A 25,446-nucleotide genomic window follows, 5' to 3' on the forward strand; every position below is an offset into this window, starting at 1 on the left:
ATCAAGGTACAGGGAAAGACTGTCCCCCTGCTTCTTTCCATAACCTCCAGACCTCAACACTTAATCATGCCACACCTGTCACATGAGGCTCACTGACATTTTGTATGATCAGAAATTTTAATGCACTTGAATTCACATTTAAATAATTGCTGAGTAAGATTATATATATATGCTTAGATTTTCTTCCCCCCTGGGGTCTAAAGCAAGGGCCTGTAATTTTTTGTGTTGTCCGTAGCACACAAAGAATCCATACTTGAATGTAAACATTTATATACTAAAATCTAATGTGATGGCCCTGTGTTTGCTTCTCATTCTGCTTGGTCCATAAACGAATATATTCAGCACTCCCTGCCGAGCCAAATGCTGTGCTTTGTTAACTCGTTAGTGCCACCTCCTCGTAGAGCCTTTCATGGTGACTTGGCCTGTTCATTTCAGCAGCACTGGACAGTTTGTAAGTGGTGAAAACTCAGCCCGGGTTACTCCAGCTTCCTGGATGTGATGCAAGGTGGCAGTGGGAGTTGCCTTTGATTCTCCATTTGCTTGATAAAAGCAGAACAGGAATTCCACATGGAACAAAGTAGTAAATTTATTAAGAGCTCATCCACCATCCTAACACTTTGGCACACCACTTAAGGCTGTTTAAAAATACCATAAATGAACAAAAATTAAGAAGCACACAGCTAAATCCCAATCTGTTTTCTGACTACAGAATAGAAGGCATTTAACCCTTCCTGCTTCACTGTTGACTGAGCTGAAATCTGTGGATTTCACCAGCAAGTTCCCTTCCAACAGCCCCTGGCACATTTCCAACACAATGGACTCTTTTACAACTGGGCCTTGAAGCTTTCAGCATTATCAGCTGAATGAGGGTTGAGAAAGGGTTTATGCCATCTGGGGATTACTCAGATGGACACTTTCCAAATTTCCCAGGCCATCGTCCCCCCTTTCCTTATAGAGTTTCTGGTCCTCCAAAGTTGTCCCTAAACTATTCCATGCCTTGACAACGGCACTAGATTTTCCTCATAGCTCTCACTTTTCCACATTTCTTGGTAGCATTTTTTCCCCACATTCAGCCTTTTTTTGGTGCTTTTCATTTCCTCATGCCCGAGAGAGAGGTTTGATCAGCCCATAATCCATGCACTTTGTGAGGCAATCACGTGCTACATTAATGATGTGCTGCTTCTTGGGGTCATCTTCTTGCTTGCCGACATACGTCAGGATCTCCAGGAGCTCAGTCTTCACCATCTTCATCGCTAGCTCTTTGTCAGCACTGATTAAGTTGAAAGCGATGACCAGCCCTCGGTGCTGTACTTCCATGTTATCATGCAAGCAGAGCCTCTGCAGGATTTCAAGCCACTGGGTGGTCTTCAAGGGAGAAAAAGATCATTAATGTTGATCTGAAGAATACTTCAACCAAAAACGTGAGTTTGGCATGGCATTTCTCAGCAAAAGGAAGTGCAGGGACTCACGTCTTCAGTACTCCTGTCATGTATGGCTATTTGAGTCTTTAACTAAGGAAACCTGACTCCAAATTTTGAAACTTTTTTTTTTTTTTTTTTTTTTTACACTGAAGTCAGAAGCTTTCATGGCACTAGCACCACATGAAACAACTTTCATGTTTAGGCTGCTTTATAATAATCTCTGTGCAAAGAATATGCTCAGAGTGTTGACGCAGCTGACATGACCAAAAGCAGACCACCCACTCCCCCAGTTGATCTTGCTGAGCCCCTCCTTTGGCTGGAGGAATCATTTTTATTCTAACAAGCCCCAGTGTCCAACACAACAGGTTTCATGAGTTCTCAACCACAGCTCTTCACAGATACTCAGTTACGCAGGGTCTCCCACCTCAGGACCTACAGATCTGTGCAGGAAACAGGTGGTTTGGGGTCTGTAAAGCTCGGTAGGTATCTATCAAGCCCTTCTCACTTCTGAGTGAAACAAGGTTTGTATTTCAGGTCATTTCTCAAAAGCTTTAGGGGCCTATAGAATAATATTCTGCATTCCTAACCTTGCTTGACAGTTAGCATCCTGGACTTAGCTTGAGGAATGGCCATGCAGAAATGTTTCAGCTCTGAGGTGAAGTCTAGTTTACTTTGTGCAGGGACAGGCTAGAGGCGTGCACACCCAGGTCTCAACTTCATAGAGTTCCTCACTATCAAACTGGTAGACTACATCTTCCTTTTGAGAGGCATTTTCATGATGGAGCCATGTCCCTTCAAGGGTATGTCTACATAATCTTAGACGTATAAGACGTATATAAACATAAGACTTATGATCTTACCACTTCAGTCATCTTGGAGCAGAGTTTTTTTTGTGCTGCTGTAAGCATGGCCAGGGCTCCTGATGCCGCAACCTGGAGTTTCTCATCATCCTCACCACACAGTAACACTACCAACTTCAGCCGGTCATTTCCATCAGCCACAAACCGCTCTTGAACCTAAAAAAAAAAACAAAACACCTCCATGATACCCAGAGATAACACATTGAGGAACACCTCATCCCAGGGGCTCATGAACCGGCATGTGCACTCAAGTTTGAGATGCCCAGTAAGTTACCTCCTTGTTGACCACCAGGTTGCACATGCACTCTGTGGCTGCCTGTCGTATTTGGTCGTGATTCTCAAACATATAGTTTTCAATATCTGGCAGAGCCCTCTCTTTGACGATCTTCATCCTGTGTGGAAGAGCAGTCAATTAAAATGGGACATGTCATGGGACAAGCAATAACCAACAGACGCAATATTAACTGCAGACAGGGAAGGACTTGAAACAAATCAGTGTCATGAACTCCAGTGCTGTGGACATCTGGTTCATTCCCTGTCTAATGTAGATTAGGTTCACATCTTTCCTCTTTCTAGAAGAAAACGTGCCACTCTCCTCTTCCTAGCTATCTTATTAATCTTTTAGTTCTGAGATCTTTTGTAGCTCTGCCAAACATTGCTCAAACTGACCAGTCTCCATAGTCCCACTAGAAAAGTGTTGAACTGAAATTCACATCCACTCCTGGGGAAGAAAGAAGGTCAAAAAGCAGTTAAACTCACCGAAGTTTATCACTTCTTCCTGAAAAGTTAGTGAGACCTAACAGAGCTTCGTAATTCTGGAGGCCGTCTCTCTCCGTGTTCAGCAGGCTGACAAGGGGTCTCACCACCTCGTATACCTAAAAAGAGAAGGCATGTCACCGCTTTCCCAGCTCTCAGATCCTGGCAATTTTCATTTGCTAAAGGAATTATGTTTGGGTTGGGTTGTTTTGGGTTTTTTTTTTCCAAGCTTACCCTCTCCCCTGGGAATGCTATGTCTGGATTGGAGATAGCAGCAATTTTTGCCAGAGCATGAGAAGCCTTTATCTTGCCAACTTCTGTGCCTTCCACAGCCAGAGGTATCAGGGCCTAGTAACACATAGGAAAGCATTCAGTGCTTCTGAGGAGATTTACAGGATTGCCTTAATATACTAAAATAAGTTAAAAATATCCTAAGGATGTGTCTGTTGAAGAAATGGGTCTGGACTGTAGCCCACAGTGATGCTTTGCTTTTATTCTCAAGTAGGCACTACGCCAGAGCCTGTAGCTCACACACAGTTGTTCCAAGGTTGTCTCCTCTTTGGGGGGTTGCAGAGACAGCACTGGAGTATCAGTGTGGGCCCCAGGGGCTACCAAGGCAGCTCACGCTTTTCTGTCACCTTCCCTCACTGCAGACACATCGCAGGCTCCCAGCAGACGTTAACTGCCCATCAGGTTGGGCTGCAAACATAAAAGTAATCACCTTTCCACCACCTTGAGCAACAATGGTCCCACGGTCCTTGGGGTCTTCACACAAGGCAAGAAACACCCTGCGGAAGCACAGCATCACTTAGTGAAACAGCCACGTGGGAAAGCAATAGCCAGCATCCCTCATGGAACTAAGGTTTTGCAGGGCTGCCTGATCCACCAGGTAAATTACAGATGTTTAACCCAGTGCCCATGGCACTCTCAGAGGAAGAAACTAATGGCACAGTAAGAAGTTTCCAGACCTGTAAGATGAAGTCTATTCCAGCCAAACCCAGTAGAGGACTAGAAATTTGAAATGCATCCTGGCAAGGCAGCCCTGCAAGCTAGTTTCAAGGTCAGAACATGGATTTTTATGACATTGCTTAAGAAAGAAACTTTGGGTTTAAATCTTTTCTCCATCTCCCTTTCATCCCTCCCCCACAGGGGGAATGCACCACCCCACAAAGCAGGGGGCCAGCCCAGGCACCCATCTCAGTGGCACAGGGGCTGGCCAGCACTCCCAGCTCCCACAACAGCAATGGAAACACCTGGCGATGAGCTCCTTGCTCTGGTCCGTCAGGATGGCACTGTCCGCCTTCACCATGCAGGCCAAGGCAGAGACTACACCGGCTTTCAGCAACCGCTTCACCCGCTTCACCACAAAATCCTTCTTGTCCTGAGGGGGGACATTAGAAAGGGATTAGCCCCTTGACAGCTGTCACCCTGCTCACTACAGCTGAGCCTGGTGGGACAGCGAAGCCATTTCATCCTTGGAGACAGGAGAGCTGAGGTCTGTGACAACGAATGCACTAAAGAAAGTCTTCAGATGTGAGCATCTCCTCCCAGCTCCCCAGCCATGGACAGCCTACCTTCGGATGCTCCTCAGGCACGTGCTGCTTGGAGAATTTTGCCAGTTGCACCAGCTCTGGGACCAGCTCCTTGGTATCATAGCTGTTGGTACAGTTCACCAGTGCAGAAGCCACAGAATACAAGATAGTCTTGTCACTTGCCTGCACAGAAAAATAAAAGCTTATATGAGGGTGAGGATGACACAGCAGGGAAGCAGGCTCCTTAGGACTGCCATCGTGGTGGTCTGCACTAGCTGAAGTGTTCTTAGGCTTATCCCCAGCTTTACAGCCCAGGGCAGGGAAAAACAAAAGTTTACAATCAGACTGGCTGACATCATCAGATGCTACAACACCTTGATGCCTTTGGTTTTCATGCAATTGCTGATAGTAAAGGTAAGAGCAACCTTCTTCAGCCTTGGGAGAAGAGCAGGATGATAACAACCTTGAGGTGTCTCCATGGCACGGGCAAAACTGAAATTTTGCTAAACTAGAAGTGAGGGGTTGGGGTCACAGCTCCTCCTGCCTGAGGAAACAGTGTTGGGCTGGAGAGCTGGGAGCACTTGATGCTACCAGAGGAATAAGGGAACAAAGTAAGGAGATAGACCTTGGCTAATTCAAACATAGCTTGCAGGGCTGGCTCATCTTCAACAAAGTCATCTTTCACATCTGCATCGAGGGTTAGATACGCCAGCCCTTCCACAGCCCATTTCCTGGTGCGGGCATCAATGCTGGTGTTGCACAACCATCTAGAAGAGAGAAAAACATCCACGTTTCTATCTTGGGAGCCAGGAGTAATTTCTCTAAGAGAGAGGAAAAACAGATATTGAGACTGTTTCAGGCCCAAACACATCCTCAGGTTCTGCTGCAGTTCCTAAAGACCGTGGATGCTTCGCTTAAGACATGACTTTCCTCCCATGGCCCAACTTGAGGGATCTAAATGCTGCAGGGGAAGACAGACCGGGACAGCTACTCAGCACTGCTCTGCCTTCACCATCACATGAAACAAGTGATGCCCTGCTACCCAGGACAATGATCACCCATTCAGTCACTTCCTAACTTCATCCCATCTCCTTTGTTAGTCCAGCTGGTAAATTCACCTTCAAAAGGTACTTGCACGTATTGTAGATGCGCTTGATAAGGCTGTACCAGTTCTGGCAAAGAGGGAGGCACCATGTCTGGTGTCTCACATGAGAAGCGAGGGAAGAAGGCTTATCTGGATATTGAGGCAGGAGGAACATATGGTTGCTTTAGGCACAGAAGAGCTCCAGGTCCCGGTGCAATGGCTCTGGGGACACTGCCAGCTGTCAGGCAGCAACAGTAAATGAAGGCAATGTGTGGGCAGGATCTCTTGAGAAAGGTACATATTGTATTTTGCAAAGTATAGAACAACAGAAGATAAAAAGTAAAATCACTCACTTTCGGCACTGTTTGGCTAACTTCTCCGTGGACCCCTCAGCAAACTGCCGCAGTCCATAATCTGTACCTCCCGCCGAGCCCAGCTTGCAGAGACCCTGAGAAGGATGTAGAGGATACACCAGGTTCATTAATCCTTTAGTATTGCTGCCCTAAAACAGCCTAATCCCATACCTAAATGTTGAAGTCAGTTCTAACAAAGAGGGTAATACCCAGTAGATGTTCAGCTTGAAGCACAGCAAGGTGAGGTTTTGTGCTCTTGCTGGGTGTCTTTAATGGAAGATTAACCAGTTTTGCCTTCAAAAGGTACCGATAATCCATGTACTGTCCTGGTCTGCCATGTCCCCCTTCCTTGTGGGGGAAAGCACCATAAACCATTCCCCAGCCGAGGTGAGTGAGCCCACCATGTTCCCAGGACCTCCCTCTGTCCGAAGCCTGGGGTTAAGCTGGTGGCTGTGGTGGGCAATAGAGACAAGGACTGCCATCCTTACCACCAGGGCTCGGATTTTGATCTTCTCATTCTTGGTCTTCTTGTAGATCTCCTTCAGGAGCGTCACCCCATTGGAGATGATGAAGGAGGCCCGGCTCAGCTTGGTGGAGGCATGGATAAGGGCTTCCACAGCCACCAGCTGGTCAATCTCCCTCTCGGAACCACACAGGGCAACCATCATCTCCATGACTCCCTTCATGCCAAGCAGCTTGTTGCCTAAGTCAAAGGGCCCTTGCAGAATTCCAGACACCATCTGGATGGCATGGAGTGTCTTATCCATGTTCTGTGGGTCAACTTTGCTCCTGCATGGAACAGAGGGAGTAGCATGTTGTAGTTATGTAAGTAGTTGCTTACAGTTCTCATTCCCTTGGGCAGGGAACATCCTCCCTCAGACTGGAAACTGAGCTCCACTACTGAAATATGTAGTTATCTGGGACACAGCTGAGCCCAAATTCCTGCAAAGGCTGTGACCCAGCAGATAGGGGTAAAACCTGAGGATCCCAGCAGGATCTCAAGCAAATCATTATCTCCCAGGGCCTCAGTTTGGCCTCTAAGTGGATTGCAAGTGCCTGATCTCATCCTTAGGACCTCCTGCTCCTGTGCCTCTGGGCCAGCTCAGCCCCACTAAGCCAGCCCTGACTCACTTGATGTACTCCTCGCAGATCACCCGGTAGTTGTCACGCTCTGGGTCGCAGCGCAGGTCATCATAGAGTTTATTTAGGAGGACAGAGGCAGTCAGCTGGGTGTTCTCTGTCAGCGGCAGGCAGTCAGGCATCTCAGGAATCTGGCCCACCACTTTCAGTATCTTTTTTAAGCCTGGAAACAATGGAGCAATACAGAGGGCAGAGGGTCTGTACAAAACTCAAGATACCATTTGTTGATTTCTTGCAGTGAAATAGCCAGCTTGCAAGGTTTTCAATTACTTTGCAGCCTAATCACATAAGCTTTAAACAAAGACGACACTCAGATATTTAATGGTGAGGAGCTTCTGCTGGTGGGATTACAGGTTTGCAGCGTCAGGCTTTTATCCAGCTCTCAGAGAAGCAAAACTGTGCATTTGGTCCCTGGCTGGATCAGTTATTTTTGTCAGGAGGCATTAAACCTACTGAACTCCAAGGCTGGAGGCTCTGACTGAGGAAAAGTCAGCAACTTCCGAGTGATTCTGGATGTCTTAAACTTTCTGTTGCTAAAGTGTTATTAAATAATTTCCACCAAAATGGTAACACACATACGCATTGGAATTAGTATAAAAACACACTCTACAAATTCCTCACCCCCTTCCAGTTTTAGAAGGGACCAGTTTAAGTATCCAGCAGGCTCAGCAGGTGCTCATCTGCCACTAAGCTAGACAATTTCTCCAAGCCAAATCCTCCCAGCATTAGCAAACACACTGGAATAAACTAACCAGAGAAGTTAAGTCTGCCCTTTAGAAACTGGAAAGTCCTTGTTCTCATACACAGGGGTTTTTCTCTTAATCTTAATACTGTTTCTGCTAATAAGTCTAACTTCACTCCAGGCTTGTATGCACCAAAAAAAAGCCAGAGAGGATTTATGTTATAGAAAGGACCAGTTCTACGGGCATTCAGGCAAGAGTACACAGCTCCACAGCTCCCAGACCAGAACAGGGTGGAGGGGAAGGACTCACCATTGTCTATGACAAAGATGGTCCGGCTGTTGTCTTGGTCATTCAGGTCCTTCCTCGGTATATTCTTGTTGAGGAGGTTAAGAGCTCGGTCTCGCCCTTGCCCAGATACTTGCTTACTGACCAGCATATCCAGCAAACGCATTGTGATCATCCTCACATCTTTCTTGGTATCTACACAGAAGCAAGACAGTGGCAGGCAGTTACAAGAAATCACCTTCAAAAGCAAGTAAACACAGTGAAAACCATTCAAAGCCATTGCATGGCTGGAACATAGGTATTTCAATTAACACCACGAGGGTAAGAGCTGTGTGCAGGTTGTCATCCTGGACAGCTGAAGGTGAAGTCCCCACTTCACCAACGAACAAGGAGCAGAGCCCTCCCTGCTCATCCCGATTCTCCTCCAGCGAGACCGAAGGACCATTACCTAGCACTACAGCCTCCTCCTTCCCGTGATGCTCCTCTTTCCCCTGGCCCAGCAAGCAGTCAGTGATGGTCTGCAGGAGGTTGCAGACAGCCAGGGAGATTTCTTCATTGTCTACTGACATCCACATACAAATGTTGTCAATGCCCAGGTAGTGGAGAATGGCAGTGGCCTGGCCCCAGAAAGAAGAGAGCAAGGCAGCCGTTAGCAAAGGCCGTTTCTGCCTGCGCCTGAGGAAGGTCAGGCTTGTACAAAGAAACTGTTTTCCTGGGCGAGTCCTGAGTCAGTACAAGGCAGTTTTGCTTTTCATCCTTATTTTCATTGATAATATGACAACTCCTAACATCTAGAGTTGCCAGCAATGCAACAGACTGTTTCCAACGAGGATTGCTGGGAAGAGCACAGCTGGGTTTGGAAGAGGCTTTCCTGCAAGCATGTTAGCAAAGAGCCTGTTTGGTGCAAGAAGCCCATCCTGGCTGTGAACAAACCCAGCGTTACCACACAGCCTGTTCCGTGCATGGCAGCACATCAGTAATTCAGGGGAGGCATGTTCAGAAACACGCGGACCTAGCAGGGTTGCCAGAGCAGCCTTTTTGCGTGTGACAACAGAAAAAGAAAATAGGTCTCCACTGTACTGGATTTTTATGCAGTAGATTTGATTTTCATTGTGTTGCAGTTCCCCCCACTCCTTTGCGCCATTACACTGATATGCATATTCATTTTGCACATGTCCATCTCCTGCTTCCGGTCATGATACACAGACATGGCTTCTTATGAGCTGTTTTACACTATATGAAAACTAGTTTGGTGTAAAGTTTAGCTGGCTCAGACCCCTGGGAGTTGCCTTAGGACTCTTCCCAGGAATCTTAACTTCCCTGTAGATCCTCCCTGCTTTCCTTCATCTAAGCCTCAGACAAAGCCTTCCCAAAGTTAATTTTTTGTGGTTTTTCTGAAACCTGTGATGAAGGACATGGATTTGACCCAGCTGTGCTCACCACAACTCACGTGGCAACAACTCATCACAAGTTTTACTTCACCAACACATGTGAAGGCACTGTAGGGAACACAACCAGCTTTGACCCCAGAGATCAGGAGCACAGTAACAGGGGCATTTTCAAGAGTGTTAACCCCACTTACTTATTTGTATGTTTTTTCCCCCCCAGATTTAAAATTTTATTTGTAGGATTTAATTTTTCCCCACTGCTCACAAGCATCATGAACTATTGCCATTTTCCACTCCCCCAGGTGCAGAGCCACAGCAATGAAGGTCCTGAGTACCCTGTTGCTTACCCGAGCCTTATGTCCTGTGCACATTCCCGAAAGTGTCCTCACAGCTGCCAGGATCAGCTCAGGATTTTTGGTTTCTATCAGCTGTAGCAGCAAGCTGACCCCGTTGTTCTGGAAAATCCTCTCGGCACCTGCTTCCTCCCGCCCCAGGACTATGAGGTTGTTTGCAGCCTGGGTGGGAGGCAGAAGAAGCAGAGGTCAGTGGCACAGCCCCGCTAGCAGCCTCCAGAACACCTCTGGGATGTCCCGGGGGGAGCTGGGGGGTGGCCATCCCCTGGCAGATTCAGGAGACCAGCTCAAACACCACCAGACAGTTTCTCCAGCTGGATCTGGGGATCAGCTCTGCTCTGCCCAGAAGTGGGTCACTGCTTGGAGGGAAACATGGGGAAGGTGGCAGAGATGGGCCTGAGCAGAAATGCAGTCTGATCCCACCTTTGGTATTTTGGAAGGTTGGTCCACCTTCCCTCAGCACAGGGGCAATGCCTCCTTGGGACATTTCCCCTCTTGGTTGTCTCTCTGAGTGCAGTCCATCTCCCAGCCCCTCACCTCACCCCCCATTCAGGGGAGGTGGGGAAGGGAACACAGCTCCTCGGTGCAGCCTCTGACATTACACAGCAATTTTGTCAAGTCCAAGACAGTTTCCTCACCTTTTCTCGCTTTTCTTTCTCACTGTTCTCATCCAGCAGGATTTCAAACATCTTTTGCACCCGCAAGTCCGTGGAGAACTGAATGCGCAGCTGTGCCAACAGAGAGTGCATGGAGCATTGAAGGGAGAAAAATCAAGGAACAGTTTTCCTTTATTACTTCAAGGACACCACAGACCCTCAAATCACAGAAAATCTCAGCTAAATATCAAAATAGGCATCACTTCTTGGCGATCAGCATCGATTACCCATCTCAGACAGGTCACGGGCAGAGCCAAGCCTAAACCATTATTTCTGAGATCTCACAGTACATACTCATGCAAGGACAGTTACCTTTACAATGTGAAGATAAGTCAACGTGGTAACTGACAGACCCAGCCCAAAGCTGCTCCAGTTCCTTGCCAGGACTTTACCAAAAGACACTCAGGACTGGGCCAGCCTCAGAAGCGAGCTGCCACACTTTTTAATTTAACTGTTCAATCCAATCCTCAGATTTACATGCATCAAGTATGAACTTCCACTTAACGGAGCCTATTTATCCCCCTACATTGCTGTAAGTTTCCAGTACGGCCAACAATCCCTCAGCACAACCCAGAGCAAGGACTTCCCACACCTGGTCTGTGAACCCAGGACTGCTCCCCCCAGCATTTACCTTCTCCTGGATATCAGCCCCTAGCCGCCTCAGGGTCTCCTGGAAGTTTTTGTTGCGGGGTTCCATGGTGGCACATTTCTGAACATCTTTGAACGCTTGGTCCAATTTCCCCAATTTTTCCAGAGCTTGGCTGCGCCGGTACAAGGCTTTGATATCCGAAGTGTTGATGTCAATAGCTGGGAAAGTGACCCAAAACACAAGGCATCAGAGTTTGCATCTTGGAAATTTCCTTTGTAAACTGTGATTTGCTTTACAGTGACTACAGCTCCCTGAGACATAGTTATTAACATCGTGAGTGTATCCGTACCTGATAAGCACCGATTGCACTGACACACCAAATTGGTACATCATCTTTTGAACACCCTCCATTAATTCCCTTGTGGCCTCACATGGGTGTTAGTGGACATCAGGAAATAACACCACAATGCCCCAAAATCAGATGTGAGAGCAGGCTGGAGCAAGCATAGCCAGAAACACAGCTCTTTCCCAAAACAGCCCCCTCTTTACCTCTAGATGCGTCCGAGGCTGCCTTGGCATATTCCTCCTGTTAAACCAGAAATGAGAGACTTGTTAGCAGTGGGATAGCAGAGCATGTCCCCCTTGCTGATGCACATTGTCACCTCCCTGTTCCCACTGCCTAACAGGACACCCCAGCCAAGCCAGCAGCAGCCTACAAAAGGAAAGATGGGGGCTTAGGTACCTTTTCATCCCTGATGGAAGGGAAGAGGAAAAGGTCAGTGATGCAGGTAAGACAACATGTGCTGCTGCAGTGGCAGATAGTGGGCAGTGAAGGAAGAGGGGTTGCTCACAGCAGCCTGTATGCAGCTTGTTCTGGGTTGGTGTCACTTCTGGATTAGTGAAAATTCAGGAACACGCAAACAATCTGCTAAAATCCCACAGCAGGTTGCTACAAGCTGACTGCAGGGAGCTGAGGCAATTTTGGTACAGATACCAATAACTTTTTACTTTGCTAAGTATCTGTGCCTGCTTCTCTTGCGCTGGGACAGACAGCAAGAGCAATGCCTCTGCGTCCCAACCTGTGGCTTACAGAGCTCCCCTGCGATCATGGAGCAGGCTGGCTGCCGAAAGCTTTTACTTCAAAGTGATTAATTGGGACTATCTCTGAGCTGAACCGTGGCCCCATCAGGACTGAAGCAGGGAAGCAGCATTACAGCTCCAGGACAGGCCCAGAACAAATAATTTCAGACCAATTCACAAACACCCCATTCAATACATGGACAAACCATGCAATCCACAGCTGGTGAGCACCCTTGGCTGCCTCCCTGCTCTTTCTCCCCTTGAGCACTGCCCAGGCCAGCCAGGAGCTTTCCTCACCTTTTTAAGGAAACACGCTGCCCTGTTCCTGTACAGCACCGCCTGCAGCGCCTTGTCCTTGTTGAGCTTTATGGCTTGAGTGTAGCTTTGAACAGCTTTCTCATAGTCATTGGCCTGAAAATATTTATTGCCCTCCTCTTTCAGCTGGACGGGATCCTCCATTTGGAGAGCTTTAAGGAAAAACATCAGTTTGTGTCGCATTTTCAATGGCCTGTGTCACCAGGGTCACCTGCCTACTCCACTAAGCTGAGTTTTGCCATGAGACTGACACGCACATTAATGAAAGCAGCTTACCAGGCTGAAGAGTTTTGAAAACGAAGACCTAAATCTCTCCTCAAGGCTGTGGCTTTTCAGAAGCTTTTCCCACAGCTATAGATCCTTAGGAGTCAGTTAATGAAAGGGAGAAAAACAATAACAACCAAAAAAAAAAAAAAAAAAAAAAAAAAAAGAATTAGAGGAGTCCGTCGGTGCCACGGAGAGTCTGTGAGGCTCAGGAAAGAGCTCGCCTCCCGCTCCAAGTTTGGGCAAGACCTGGCAGCTCCTGCTGCCTGTCAGCATCACCTGTCACCACAGCCTGTCCCCCTCCTCGTGCTATATAGTGCCTGGGGAGGGCTCTGAGCCAGGCCCCCGGGCAGCCAGCCCAGCTCAGGGTGGGGGTACCTGCATGCAAGTGGGCAGCACCTCCCTGCAGCAAAAGGGGATCCTTGCCTGCCTGCTGGGGTAAATCCCAGCTTCCCCCTACCTACAGGGCTGCCCAGGGTGTGGGGGGCAGGAACGGGGGGGTTTCACGCCAAAAAAAGCCCATGGCTGAGATAGCTGACCCCTGTCGCAGTGCTCAGACCCTTTTCCCATTCTATTTTGGGAAGTGCGAGACAGCTGAGCCTCAGGGACAAGCAGCCCCATGCCAGCAGCCGCAGCAGTACCCAGCACCTTCCAGAACACACTGGCACAGAAAGCAAACTTGCAGCCAGCACCACCTTATCCTTGCAGGGCCTTTGGGTGGGATTTTCAGCAGGGTGGGCTCTCACGTCTGGCACTGCCACCTCCGCTCACTTGGCAGCCACAGACCAACAGCTATGCCCAGGGCATACCAGCCCACTGCTGTGAGGAGTGTCTTGGGACTCAATTTGAAGAACGCCAGCAGACACAGCAGCACTGAGCTCCAAAAGAGCTGGGCCTTTCAAACCCCCCTGTTTCTCAGGGGTCACAATCAGGAATTCTGCTTTGCAATTTATCTCCCCAAAATGCAGGCTGTGCCTTCCCGAGCGTACCCACAAGCATCCCAGCTATAAAGCAATGGGGGAACTGGCGGTGGGAATGGGGCAATGACAGAGGAGTGCATGGGCATCAGCTCAGTTGCTCCAACGAGGCTTACACTGCAAAACTGAGCCATAGCACACTTCCACACTGAGACGCTGCTGAGAAAAAATATCAGCAATCTTTAGCACTGGTGATCTCTGTTGTGGCTTATGGATCTTATGCAGCAAGAATTGGCCCCAGACTGCCCTGGTCAGTCTCCTGTTTATTCGTCCTGCACTGACAGCACTGCCTGGTCCTTGGTGTCCGGGCAGGAGGTGATCGCAGAGCAATTTGAAGGTGCCTTCACAGCACATCACCCACACAACAGTCGCAGGCTGCTCCGGCAACTTTACCTGCTTGAGGGTAGGTCCAAGGCACGAGGACCACATCTGCGGAGGGTGCCAGAGGCCATCTCTGCCTTGGACAGACTCAGCACAGCGGCTTTTCTTGGACTCACACAAACTAACCCACCAGAAACCCCTTCCCGCATTGCTTTAGCTATAGGGAAAGGGTCAGCTTGCTTGTTCAGCACGCATGGTGTCTGTCCATAGCACAGCCTTCCTCAAGTTATCCAGAACAAAAACTTCCATTTCCACAAGCGTCAGCACTGCAGGTACTTCAAGGAAATTAAGTTATAAAATAAAATTGTGTCTGATGCTGCTACTGCTCAAGGCAAAGCTAAGAGCGCCCTGCGCTCCCCTTGGCCTGCGTTTTTGGGCAGGGTACAGGGGGCTGCATGGCAGAGCAGGGACAGCAGCCGCCCAGGACCCCGGGAGCTGCCTTGTGCCTGCGCCCCAGCAGCTGGAGCAGATGTGTTAATGCACCCCGAGAGCCCCGGGGGGGGGCTGGCAGGGCAGGCAGCCTCAGCAGCTAGTGCGGGGGGCCCTCTTCAGGCCTCGGCTGAGAAAGCATAAAAAACCCTTTTCCTAGAGAAATTCAAGTCCCAGGGAGGACAGCCCCCGGGTTGCTGCAGCAAGACCTTTGCAGGGCCACAGCTCTCCCCGGCTGCAGGGGGGCAGAGAACCCCCCCACGCATCTTCATTTCCCACCACGCCACCCCAACAGCAAGCACTAGCAGATGAGTTTCACTAAACCCAGTCCTGGGATTCCACCTTACCTCGTGGCTGCAAGCCACCTCCTAACGCAGGGAACTGGCAAGGTCCATGGGGAAACTTCCTGCCAGAAAATCCCAGGATAGGCTCCAGCATCTCTAGAGCAATAGCAGGGTTGCAGAGATAGCTGTGCTCAGCACCCAGGGCTTGAGCTTTTCTCCAACAGAGCATTAGAGACCTTCTCCTTGGGGTAGGGATGCCTCCAAACCCCTAACACAACTTTAGGGCAGTTAGTGTTTGCATAAAGCTCGGTTTCAACTCTAGAATAACACCAGAAATTATAATTAGAGTTTATAATTAGAGTTTTTTTCCTCTATTCACATCATCAGCTGTTCTAGCAGGTACTCAGACCTCACCAGCTCTGCAGGGGACCACAGGCCTACCCAGCCACCCCAAACACAAGCTGTGCTTTTAAAAAAAGATAAACAAACCTGACTTAGAAATACAAAGAACTCTGCGAGAGAAGATGAGAATAGCCTCCCCTCTATCTACTACCATGCCAACCTAGCTCCATTTTTCAACTAGCTTGTTTGAATCTCCCCAGCAGCAACACCTCCAAACTCACTCAACTTGGGCTCTGGTTCTGTTATTTACAGAGCCTGGAGCCCTGGCATTGCTGGCACCTGTGCTAATTAATGGTCATTTAAAGACAGCTGGTGGGGGCTGCTATAGAGCTTTTATTCACCTTTGCTTTGTTGCAGCTCCTGAGCAGGCTCTGGTCCTTCTGGGTGCTACCCCAGGGTAGGGCTGTACTGCAAGCCCCCAGCTGACTGCATGCCCTTTTAGAAGCACCCTTGGGTGCTAGCAGCCAGAGAGGTTTTTTTGTTTGCTGAGGCTGTGGAGAGCACTACCGGGTGGAGACTGCTCGTGCTTCCCATCAGGCAGGACTGGGAGCTCCACTGGGGACCATGGCTGGGCCCAGTGTGGGGAGCAGGGCAGGGAATGGGGGCACAGCCCCTTGCTGGGCACAGGGTGGGGGAGAAATACTGAGGCCTGAGCAACAGGTCCTGATCCAAAGCTGCACTCTCGATGAACCTGCCAACAAAATGTTATATATACATATTTATGTTTGTGTATGCATCTAATCATTAGCAATATATGTATGATCGTTATTGGAATATGTACCTTAGACAGAATGTAGTTGTTAGCCAAGGTATAGTGCATCCTTCCTGGCTTAGAGGCAGGTGGTCAAAGCTATGAAACCAGGTATGTGGCCTTGCTTGCAAACTGGTGTGAAAATCCAGCAGATAGGGAGGGCTTCCCTGATTTCCCCCCAAGCCCTGCCAGGCTGCGGTGGGATCTGAGTGAAACCAGATGTCCCCGCATTTGAAATAGGGTGGGCTTCTTTATTCAACAGTATCAAAGCTAGACTGTCTTTGGGGAGACCTCACCTAGGAGCGGACACGCTGCACAGGACCTCCTGACTGCTGGGAAAGGTCCTCCAAGCCCCCGATGCAGCCGGGGCTCCTAGCGCCTGCGGGGCTGGATGGTGGTGAGGTGATATGGGAAAGTGATGAGATATTAAGGCAGGCGGCGAGGATGTATTAAGGGGAGGCGATGACTTGTTAAGGCAGGTGGCGATGACGTATTAAGGGGAGGTGATGACTTAAGGCAGGCGGTGATGTACCTTTCTTAACTACTATGGTCTGCCACGAGTAGCAGCAATTAGGTGCATCGCCCATCTCGTCCTGTTCTTGCTGTGTTGTGTCACTTACGATTTATTTCACTTGCTGTTCCATTGCTTTACATGCACGTAAAGATCAATTCGCTGCTGTCTCGAAGGCCCGTACCCCCCGTGTTGCCCCGGCCGGGGCGGGGGGGGGGGCGCAGCCCCGCGCCCCGCCCGGCCCTTCCGCCGCGCGCAGGAAGCGGGAAGGGGAGCGGGCCGGGGGGGGGGGCGGGATAGGGGGATAGGGGGAGGGACTTTTGGGGCGCAAGGGACGGCGTGGGGAGCCCACGGAGGGGGCTTGGGCACGTCTGCTGGGCCGCCCCGGGGGCTCCCTGGCGAGGGGCAGCGCTCGCCGTCGGCGCCCATCTCAGCCCCAGCCCGGGTGGCATCTCCTCAGCGTGTGCCCCCCCGGGGGGGCGGGGGCGGCCCTGGCGGGACAGCGGCACTGAGGGGGCATCCCATCTCCTCCGCAGGTCCCCGCTCTCATCCCGGTCGAGGGGCGCAGGACATGGTGGTCCTACGGGCTGGGCTCTGCCCCGGTCTCACCGAGGAGATGATCGGGCTCCTCCGGGCCAGCGGCATTCGGACGGGTAACGGGGCGGGGGGGGGCGCGGGGGGCAGCCCCTGCGCCTCGGGGGTGGCATCGTGCCCTGGTCCCCTGCAGGGCCGGCTGCCACGGCGTGGGTGGGCTGTGGGGCATCCCCTGGAGAGCATCCCCTGCCTCTTGGCTTTGCCTTGCGGCCCTGGAGCTGCCGGGGGGCGAGGGGGGTCTTAGAGCCCCGGGGGGGCGCAGGGCGGGGGGCGCAGGCTGGCTCCATGCATGCGCTGGGCACTGTCAGCCTAGGCGGTTGCAGCTCCGGCCTCTTTGCCCGCATCATCCCACCCCCTGGCAGGGGGGTGGCACGATACCCCTCCCGTGGGCTCCCCGCTGGGTGTCCCCTGGGTACCCCTGGGTGGATACTGGGTACCCCTGGGTGGTCAGGGCTTCTCTGTAGGAGCAGGAGAGTGTCAGGATGTGGTAGGGGTCTCTACAGAGACTCTCTGAAGGCCAAGCAATTACAGCTTTTAAAAAGGTATTTGGGGAGGGTTTGTGCATTTTTTCCCTCTGAAAAATGCCCAGCCGCCCGGCACACTGCACCCTGGGCACCTCCTGCTCTTAGAGGGGAAGGCAAACACTTCAGGTAGATTCTTTACTTGCTCTGGGAAACTGGATTAGAGCTGAGAAAAACCCCATTTTATTCTTGTTAAATGGATCCTGTGGATGCTGGAGCCACGGATGTTGTAATCCTTGTTTTTCCCTATAGGAATTGCTTTTTAGCCTCTTCCCCCCCCAGCCAATAACATACACATCTATCTGAAGAAATTAATCCTGAGAGTGGTTCCTGGGAGCAGAGATGGGGCCACTAGTTCTTCTCATTCCTGTGGCTTTAGCGCTCCCTGGCATGGCCAGGGCTGGCACCTGGGGTCAGTCAGGAGGGGACTCTCTTGGCTCACCCCAGCTATCAAACAGCACTGGGCAGCTCTTGAGCAAAACAGAGAATTTTTACCAGCTTCTCTCCCTGATCTGTTTTGCAAGAAATTATTTGTTTCGCAACTGGCAGCAGGGCCATCTCAGAGGAAAAACTCCAGTGCTCCATTCGGTCAGGCATCCTGCTTGCCCACTTGAAGTGTCGGCAGAGGACACAGACGTTTTGCCTGTTGGTGCAGGCAGGTTTTGTCTAAGCTGGTCATCTCTTTGGTGCTTGGGGTCTGTCCAGCTTTGGCTTCGAACTTCTTGTCCCTCGTGTTATTTGCAGTGGTAGACTTTGTGTCATCAGACCTCGAGGACGTTGCCCAGAAGTGTTCCCTGTCTTACAAGGTAAAGGGCAGCTCCTGAGTCCTGCTATGTTACCTGGGGAGCTCAGAGCTGTTTGGCTCACAGCTCAGTTGGGTGTGCCTGGGGGGACCTTCTGCAGCAGACGTTGATGGCTCTGGACTTTCTCAGTCCTGTTTCCAGACATTTCTCTGCCCACCAGGTGCTGGTTGCAGTGAGACGTGTGCTTCTGGCCCAGTTCTCTGCCTTCCCCGCCAATGGAGCAGACCTCTACGAGGAGCTCAAGAGCTCCACGGCCATCCTGCCGACTGGGAGCCCAAGGTGGGTGCATCATCTGGCGAGCCAGCAGGTCTGCCCGGGGCTGGGCTTACTGCGAAAGGCCATGGTTGCCCAGCGCAGGCTTTGAATTTCAATGTGCTGGTGCCCTGAGCAGGCTCAGTGGTGTCCAAACCATCCCCAGCAGCTGTTTTAAAAACTTCCGGCCTGGCTCTGCCTTTTTGTGAGCAAGAGGTGATTATTCTTCATGTCCTGTGGCTGCAGAGCCAGCTGGTCTGTGTCCCTTGAGGGAATGACACTGACGTTGCCGCTGTCCTTGCGAGAGCCTGCACACCCTTTGGGAAGTGGTGGTGTGTCTCGCTTCTAGACTAGACAACGTGCTGCCTTCAACCTTTCCCTGGAGGGCTGCAGAGATGAGGGTTGTGATCTGGGAGGACTATTGAGTGATGATGGTGCAAACTGTCTAGATCAGGCATAGAAATGAGTTAGTCCATTGCTTGTCCTTGTTTCTTCTTTTCTGCTGTCTGCTCGCTGGGCTGTTACAGTGACTACGCAGAGAAACCCTGGGTATTCAGGCCTTGCTCCCAGGACCACAGCTCTTCTGCAGCTCAGGACCATCCTCTTGTAGCCCCCGCGATGCAGAGAGGGAAGATGGGAAGGAAGGAGCAGAGCCTGAGGCACTTGTCTGCATTTGGGAAGGGGACTGTAGGGATAAATACCTGGGAACAGACGCTTCCTGATGCCCCTGTCATTCTGGCTGAAGGGGTGTTGATAATCCCACCATGTGTTTAACCTGTAGCCTGGACCAGCTGCTGGACTCTGGGCTGTACACGGGGGAAGTGACGGAGCTCATGGGAGCACCTGGCAGTGGGAAGACGCAGGTGAGTGAGACAGAGGAGAGGGGAGGGGACAGGACAGGTAGGATGGAGATGATGCCTTCAGGCACATGAAGCAGAGGGACCTGGGAGGGCTGGCTGACACCAGTTCCCTGCCTCTCCAGGTGTGCCTGGGCATTGCGGTCAGCGTATCTCTTGGCCTCAAGCAACACGTCCTGTTTCTTGACTCCACGGGGGGATTCACCGCCTCCCGTGTCTACCAGATGCTTCGAGCCCAGACAGAGGATGAGGAAGAGCAGGCAAGTTCCCCTGAAGCTGGTCCCTGCACTTTCACTAACGCTGCCTTGGTTCTTGCCTGCAGGCAGCCCCCAGAGATGGGTTGTCTGTCCAGCTCTGCCTTGGTCCCTGTGGGCTTTTTGGGGTCCAGCCTTTTCCTCCCATGGGCCGGTGGGTGCTGTGCTCAGGGACAGACACTGCACTTTGGGGTTTTTTCTTGGGAAGAAGAGGAGGCCTTGTTGTAGTTGATCACTTCCACTCCCTGAGCTCAATCCATGTTGATTTTTCTGTCAGTGCAATGGGGACAACAGTGTTTGTGGGGTAGAGGCAGATGTGGAAGAGATAAGGGACCATGGCATGGTATAAATGCAAAGAGCTGGAAGCAGCTGGGGCAGGGGGAATATAACAAGTCCTGGAGGGGTCGAGGCTGTTGGTGATGCCACTTTGTGCTGCAGCTGGAGGCTCTGCAGCGGATCCAGGTAGTCCGTGTGTTTGACATCTATGAAGTGCTGAGTGCCTTGCAGGAGCTGCGGGATCACCTCTCCCAGCAGGTAGGAGTGAGGGTCTGGGCTTTTCTCCCTTCCCCAGAGCTGCAGGGAGGGCAGAAGGGCTTGTGTGCCTAACGAGTGACGCTGTATCACCCTGTCCTGAGGATATTTGCGCCTCTGTGCAGCTCACGACCTCCAGAACTGCTGGATTCGTTACTCCACATTGCACAGGGTGCCTCCTTCTTTCAGGTCGTGAGCTCCATGGGACCTGTCAAGGTCGTGGTGATCGACTCTGTCTCATCTGTGATTTACCCACTGCTGGGCGGCAAGCAGTCAGAGGGTGAGCTACTTCGTTAGGATGTGCAATGAGGTTGCAGACCTCTCTGCTCATCCTGAAGAGCGTTTTCCTCCCACGTGTGCTGTGCCTGGAGCTGGGGCAGGACAGATGTGGGTGCGACTGCTCCCAGCTTTTCCTTCACGGCTGAATAAAAGGGGAATCTGCTGGCAGTGCTATTAGCAAAAATTCAACCTGGCTGGGGCTGTGCCAGCTCATGCCAGTGGTCTGAAACCTGGCCAGGGGACAGAGGAGGCACTGGCCTGTTTGCCCACAGATGAAAACCTCTGCTCACAGTGTCACAGATACATTGTGGTCGCTGGCACAGTTTGCAAAGCTCCCCTGAGGCTCATGCTGCCAGAAGGGACCATAAACCAGGAGTGAGGGGCTTTCGGCTGGCTGAGATGTCAAGGAGGCGCCTCAGACACCTTCCAGAGGGTCTTGCATGCATGGGTAGCAGCCAGTGCTATCACGGGTCCCCTCGCAGTCATGGGCTGTAGGAAATGAAGCTGTGAGCTGGAGGGATGGGTTCTGTACCTGTTAAATCAACCTGACTAGCTTTGTCTGAAGCTACCGGTGCTTTTGTAGGGTTTTTTTGCCTTTTAAGATGGGAAAGGAGGGGATGGGGCAACTTGGGGATTGGTCTGTCCATGCCACATCCATTTGGCTGGATGGAGTGTGCTGGTACAATGGGTACATTTGCGTGCTGGGAATGGAAATGTGTTGAAAGGTGTTCAAGAACACCAGCACTGGGACTAAATCCAGTGCTTGTGCAAACCTAGATGTCACCTGCCTCCAGGATGTACTTTGGGAGTTGATGCCGAAGCATCCGAATGCTTTGTCCTTCTCCAGGTTTGGCCATCATGATGCAGCTGGCTAGGGAGCTGAAGACTCTGGCCAGGGAGTTCAGCCTTGCTGTTGTGGTGAGTGCTGCTGTGCCTTGTCCTTCGTGTCCTGGCATGTGCCATGGCCCTGGCAAGGCTTTGGGAGCCCCTGGGAGGGGGGACCCCACTCCCAGCTAAGCATGAGTAAGAGGCCTGTATCCCATGGTGCTCTGGTCCCCGACTCTGCTTCTCTGCAGCCCACAGATGTCTTGCTCCAGCAAGTGTGGAGCAAGAACAGGGCTGATTTGCTGCCTGCTTTTATTGCTGTCCTCTACCAACAAGGCATCCACTTGATTGAGCAAGGTAGAGTTAAGTACAGACAGATTGAAAGGTTGTTTGTATTTATTTTTGATATAACACCATTCATTTAAGGGGCAGGCCAGCTTACTAAGTAACCTCTTGCTCAGTTACCTTGGAGGAACTGCAGGGGATTGCATCATCCCAAATGAGCTGGGGACTGGAAGGGGCCCTGCTCTAGCCTTCCCCAGCTCTTGGCCAAGCAATTACATTTGCTTCAATGCACCCAGACAGGTTCCTGGGACCACAATTAATGTGTTTGAACTGGGAAGGCCACGAGAGAAAATGGTGGTCTGCTGAACCTGGCACGGGGAGGCATCGAGGCAGTCCTGCCCTTTGATTAGTGATAAAGTGACAGGCACAGGGAGCCTGGGAGGACACTTGGAGCCTCCAAGTTGAACTTTGCAGGTGGCTTCAGTACCAGGAGTTACTGCAGCCTGCAGATAGGAGCGAGCTCCTACCTGAGTATGTGCCTGGGACAGTTGCGTGGGCTATGTTTGGAAGGGATGGCATAGGTGTGTCCTCCAAAAGGAGGGCTCAGGATGGAGACAAAATTTCATAAAGTAGCTACGGGCCATTATCTCCTGGTGATCTCCGGTATTTCATTGCACGGAGTGGCACTGCTGTTCCCAGGTGCTGATAAGCCTGTTTGTGCTGCAGGTGACTAACCAGGTGACAAGGGACAGCAGCACCAGTCAACTGAAGCCAGCCCTTGGCCGATCCTGGAGTTTTGTGCCCAGCACCCGGGTGCTGCTGGAGAACAAAGAAGCCACCCAGGAGAAAGCCACCACGCAGCGCTTGGCTTCCTTGGCAAAGTCACCCCGGCAGGTGAGGCTGCCTGGAGAGACCCTGGTAATGGAGGAACATGTCTGTGACCTGGAGCGGGCTTTGGAGCAGAGGGAGGCTTCTGCTGGGGGTGGGGCAGGATCAGACCTTGCTGAGTGACCCTTGGCAATGGGAGAGGAGCCAATGCAGCCTGGTTGTGTGCTGTGGAAGGGAGGAACATCTGTTCCCAACAGCCTGAGCTTGTATTTATGGGCATGTTAAATGAGCGGCACCACTTCCAATCCAGGTCATGGTGTTCCTTGTGCTTGTCTCGCTCTCCTGATGGCGTGTGGGCAGTGAGAGTCCTGTGGAAATGGCTTTGACACCTGCAGAGGTGACTTTGGCTTCAATCCTGCCTATGTTGCCTGAGCCTCCTGGCTCTGAGCCTGCTCTGCTGCCTGATCCAATAGGTTTGGAAGTGGTGGTGTGCTGGGCAGCGAAATGTATGCTGGATGTGCTAAATAATAGTGTGTCTGGGGAAATCTCGGAGCAGAATGTTCTTTCTTTACTAAATTGCATTCTCAATTTGTATCTCTGTGTTCAGCAGACCTAGTTAAAATGAGGGCACCAGCAGAAAGAAATCCTCAAGGGGATGTAATTGGGGAATTTCGGCTCTGGGGCAGGTGATGGAGTGATGCAGAGTCCCTGCAGTGTGAGGTTTAGCTCCTCTCTGTTTCTCCTTGCAGCCGATGGGGATACAGGTGGAGCTGGATATTGGAAATAGTGATGTGCAGGAGCTGAGCCCTGTGACACCCACACAGGGGCTCTGATGTGGGTGGAAAAGCAAATACCAAGGTCCAAGAGAGCTGCAAAAAAAGCTGGCAATCACACTGTGCAGTTTTACAGACTGACTGAGAGTCCTGCAGCCCCAGGAAGGACCAACATGAAGAAGCTTTTGTTGTTCTGCACTAGGGAGAAAATGAGCATGGGGTTCCCTGGAGATCTTGCCTCAGCAGATGCTGCCTACAGTGGCTGGGCTGTGTGGGCAGCATGATAACCAGGTTCTGTCCTCTGCTGCAGGCTTGTCTACAACAGCAGAGCCTGCCCTGTCCTAAGGTGTTGGCTTGGGACCAGCTGGCCTGCCCCTGCACAAACCTATGACTCATTGTGGTGTTTTTGTCCCCCCCCATAACGCGCTGCCCTCTGGTCCTAGAGCTCTGCTCGTCCTTGGGCAGCCCACAGTAGTCTTGGTTCAGAAATAAAATAAAAAAAAAAAAGATGATGTACACTGCTGTAGTTGTTGAGAGCTGGAATTCAATTCATGGTGACTGCTGTTGATTCAAATTTTGAGGTTTAGTCCCTAGCAGGACTGGGGTGGGACAGGCTGTTGATGAGCTGGGACATAATCAGATGCTTGACCTGACCTTGTCCCCAGGGTAACACCAGGCTCTGCAGGGAGCTGCTGGTATTTCTGGGGCACTGCTGTGCTGTGTAAAGAATTGCTGTTAACTGATGAAGGTTATGATCTGGATCAGCTGGGGTGGGTGAGCCTGACTGACATCAGCTGGCCCTGTCTGATGCTCAAGGACCTGCTTAATTGCATGTGGTGAAGTTTAAAATAATCTCCTCTTGCTCCAGTGCTTTCCAGCTGCTCTTGCTTGCTCTGGGCAACCTCCTGGGTGCTTGTGCAGTGCCAGGGAGGAGGTGGGAGGCTGGGGTGGAGCGTGGCCTCTCCTCTTGATCCCAGGTGTCATAGACACCCTCATCCTCTGCTTAATAAGAACCCTCCCTGGCAGGTGAGCTGAGCTATGGCTTGCACTTCCAAGGCTGTGGATGCAGATTGTGGGGCCTGGGACTCATCAGGGTGTGCTTGTTAGACTAGTAATACATCAGTACAGCTCCTGGAGCCTTCTAAGGCTGTGCTGGGCCAAGAGGAGTCTGATGCAGTCAGAATTTGAGTGCTAATTTCTCTAGAGTAGTCATAACACTGTACAGCCCTCTATTCCTGAGCAAATAGCTGCTGTAGGGAAGCGAAGCAGCTGTAGGAAGCAGTGAAAAGGGGTATGTGAAGGCATGTTTTGGTTTCCCAGGAGGCAGTGGCCAGGTCTCAACACAGATTTTAATTTTGCACATCTGTCAGAGCCGTGCTTCCTGGGAAAGAGAGCTCTTGATGCTCCCAGGGCTGTGATTTACAGGGGGGGGTCCTACCTCCTCCATCGTGGCCACCCAGCCACCGCAGCCCTGTGTGCGTGGCTGTGGGAAAGGCTGTGCTCCCAGCAGGTCCTGCCCGAGGCAGGGGAACGTGCCAAAGCAATGTGAGTTGTACCATGAAACAGTTTTCAGTATAAATAAATGTATTTTAAAGTTGTGTATTTATTTGTATTTCTGGGTTTTCCAAGCTTGGGAGGGGAGGATTGGCCCCAGGGATTGCAGCCTGGCTGGCTGGGGTGAGGAGTAGGATGGTTTTCCTGTCTGCTGGAGACCTGTGCTGGTGGGGCTGATCCTTACAGCAGGAAATGTAGTTTGTTACGGCTCTTGAAGCTGTGAACCAAGAGCTGCTACACACAAATTCCAACCAAAACCACAGGCTACTATTTTATCTCTTTCCCTGAGGTTCTGTAGGGGAAGCAAAGCTCTCAAGGGGGAGTGTGGAGCAGGGGAAGAGCCACCCAGAGACCTCTTTGGTTGTATTTGAACCAAGGGGGCTTTCTTGCTGTCTCCTTCCCTTAAACTAGCAGGAGGAGAAGGGGAACTGCCCGCTTCGAGCCCTGCACCAGCCTCAGTGTGCCACCAGCCTCAGTGTGCCACCAGCCACGCGCCCAGCATGCATCTTTGCTGTGGTACCTGGGAAATGACAAAAGAAACTGCTCTTGCGCTTAGTCACCGGCTTGCAGTCACGGGACAGTGATTCAACCGGGAC

General features: G+C 51.2%; 2 protein-coding genes across 2 annotated transcripts; one reads left to right on the forward strand and one right to left on the reverse strand.

Annotated features, from left to right (window-relative positions):
- Positions 1-783: 783 nt before the first annotated feature.
- UNC45B (unc-45 myosin chaperone B) lies at positions 784-12,834 on the reverse strand. Its single transcript, XM_027791065.2, has 19 exons — positions 12,478-12,834; positions 11,650-11,686; positions 11,143-11,318; positions 10,494-10,583; positions 9,850-10,017; positions 8,563-8,731; positions 8,139-8,309; positions 7,138-7,309; positions 6,495-6,795; positions 6,007-6,101; positions 5,195-5,336; positions 4,612-4,752; positions 4,291-4,418; positions 3,759-3,825; positions 3,272-3,385; positions 3,041-3,156; positions 2,556-2,673; positions 2,282-2,437; positions 784-1,365 (listed from the first exon to the last, which is right to left on the reverse strand). The coding sequence occupies exons 1-19, from the start codon at positions 12,676-12,678 to the stop codon at positions 1,099-1,101; spliced, it is 2,829 nt and encodes a 942-aa protein (XP_027646866.2). The 5' UTR covers positions 12,679-12,834; the 3' UTR covers positions 784-1,098.
- A 3,967-nt stretch (positions 12,835-16,801) lies between these two features.
- Positions 16,802-24,898, forward strand: RAD51D (RAD51 paralog D). The gene is made up of 10 exons (XM_005240467.4): positions 16,802-17,147; positions 18,354-18,415; positions 18,573-18,691; positions 19,446-19,527; positions 19,647-19,781; positions 20,214-20,309; positions 20,496-20,586; positions 21,433-21,503; positions 22,422-22,589; positions 23,273-24,898. The coding sequence occupies exons 1-10, from the start codon at positions 17,066-17,068 to the stop codon at positions 23,354-23,356; spliced, it is 990 nt and encodes a 329-aa protein (XP_005240524.2). The 5' UTR covers positions 16,802-17,065; the 3' UTR covers positions 23,357-24,898.
- The last annotated feature ends 548 nt before the right edge of the window (positions 24,899-25,446 follow it).

The sequence above is a fragment of the Falco peregrinus genome, chromosome 2 (genome assembly GCF_023634155.1).
Source record: "Falco peregrinus isolate bFalPer1 chromosome 2, bFalPer1.pri, whole genome shotgun sequence".
In the NCBI taxonomy this organism is placed as follows: domain Eukaryota; kingdom Metazoa; phylum Chordata; class Aves; order Falconiformes; family Falconidae; genus Falco; species Falco peregrinus.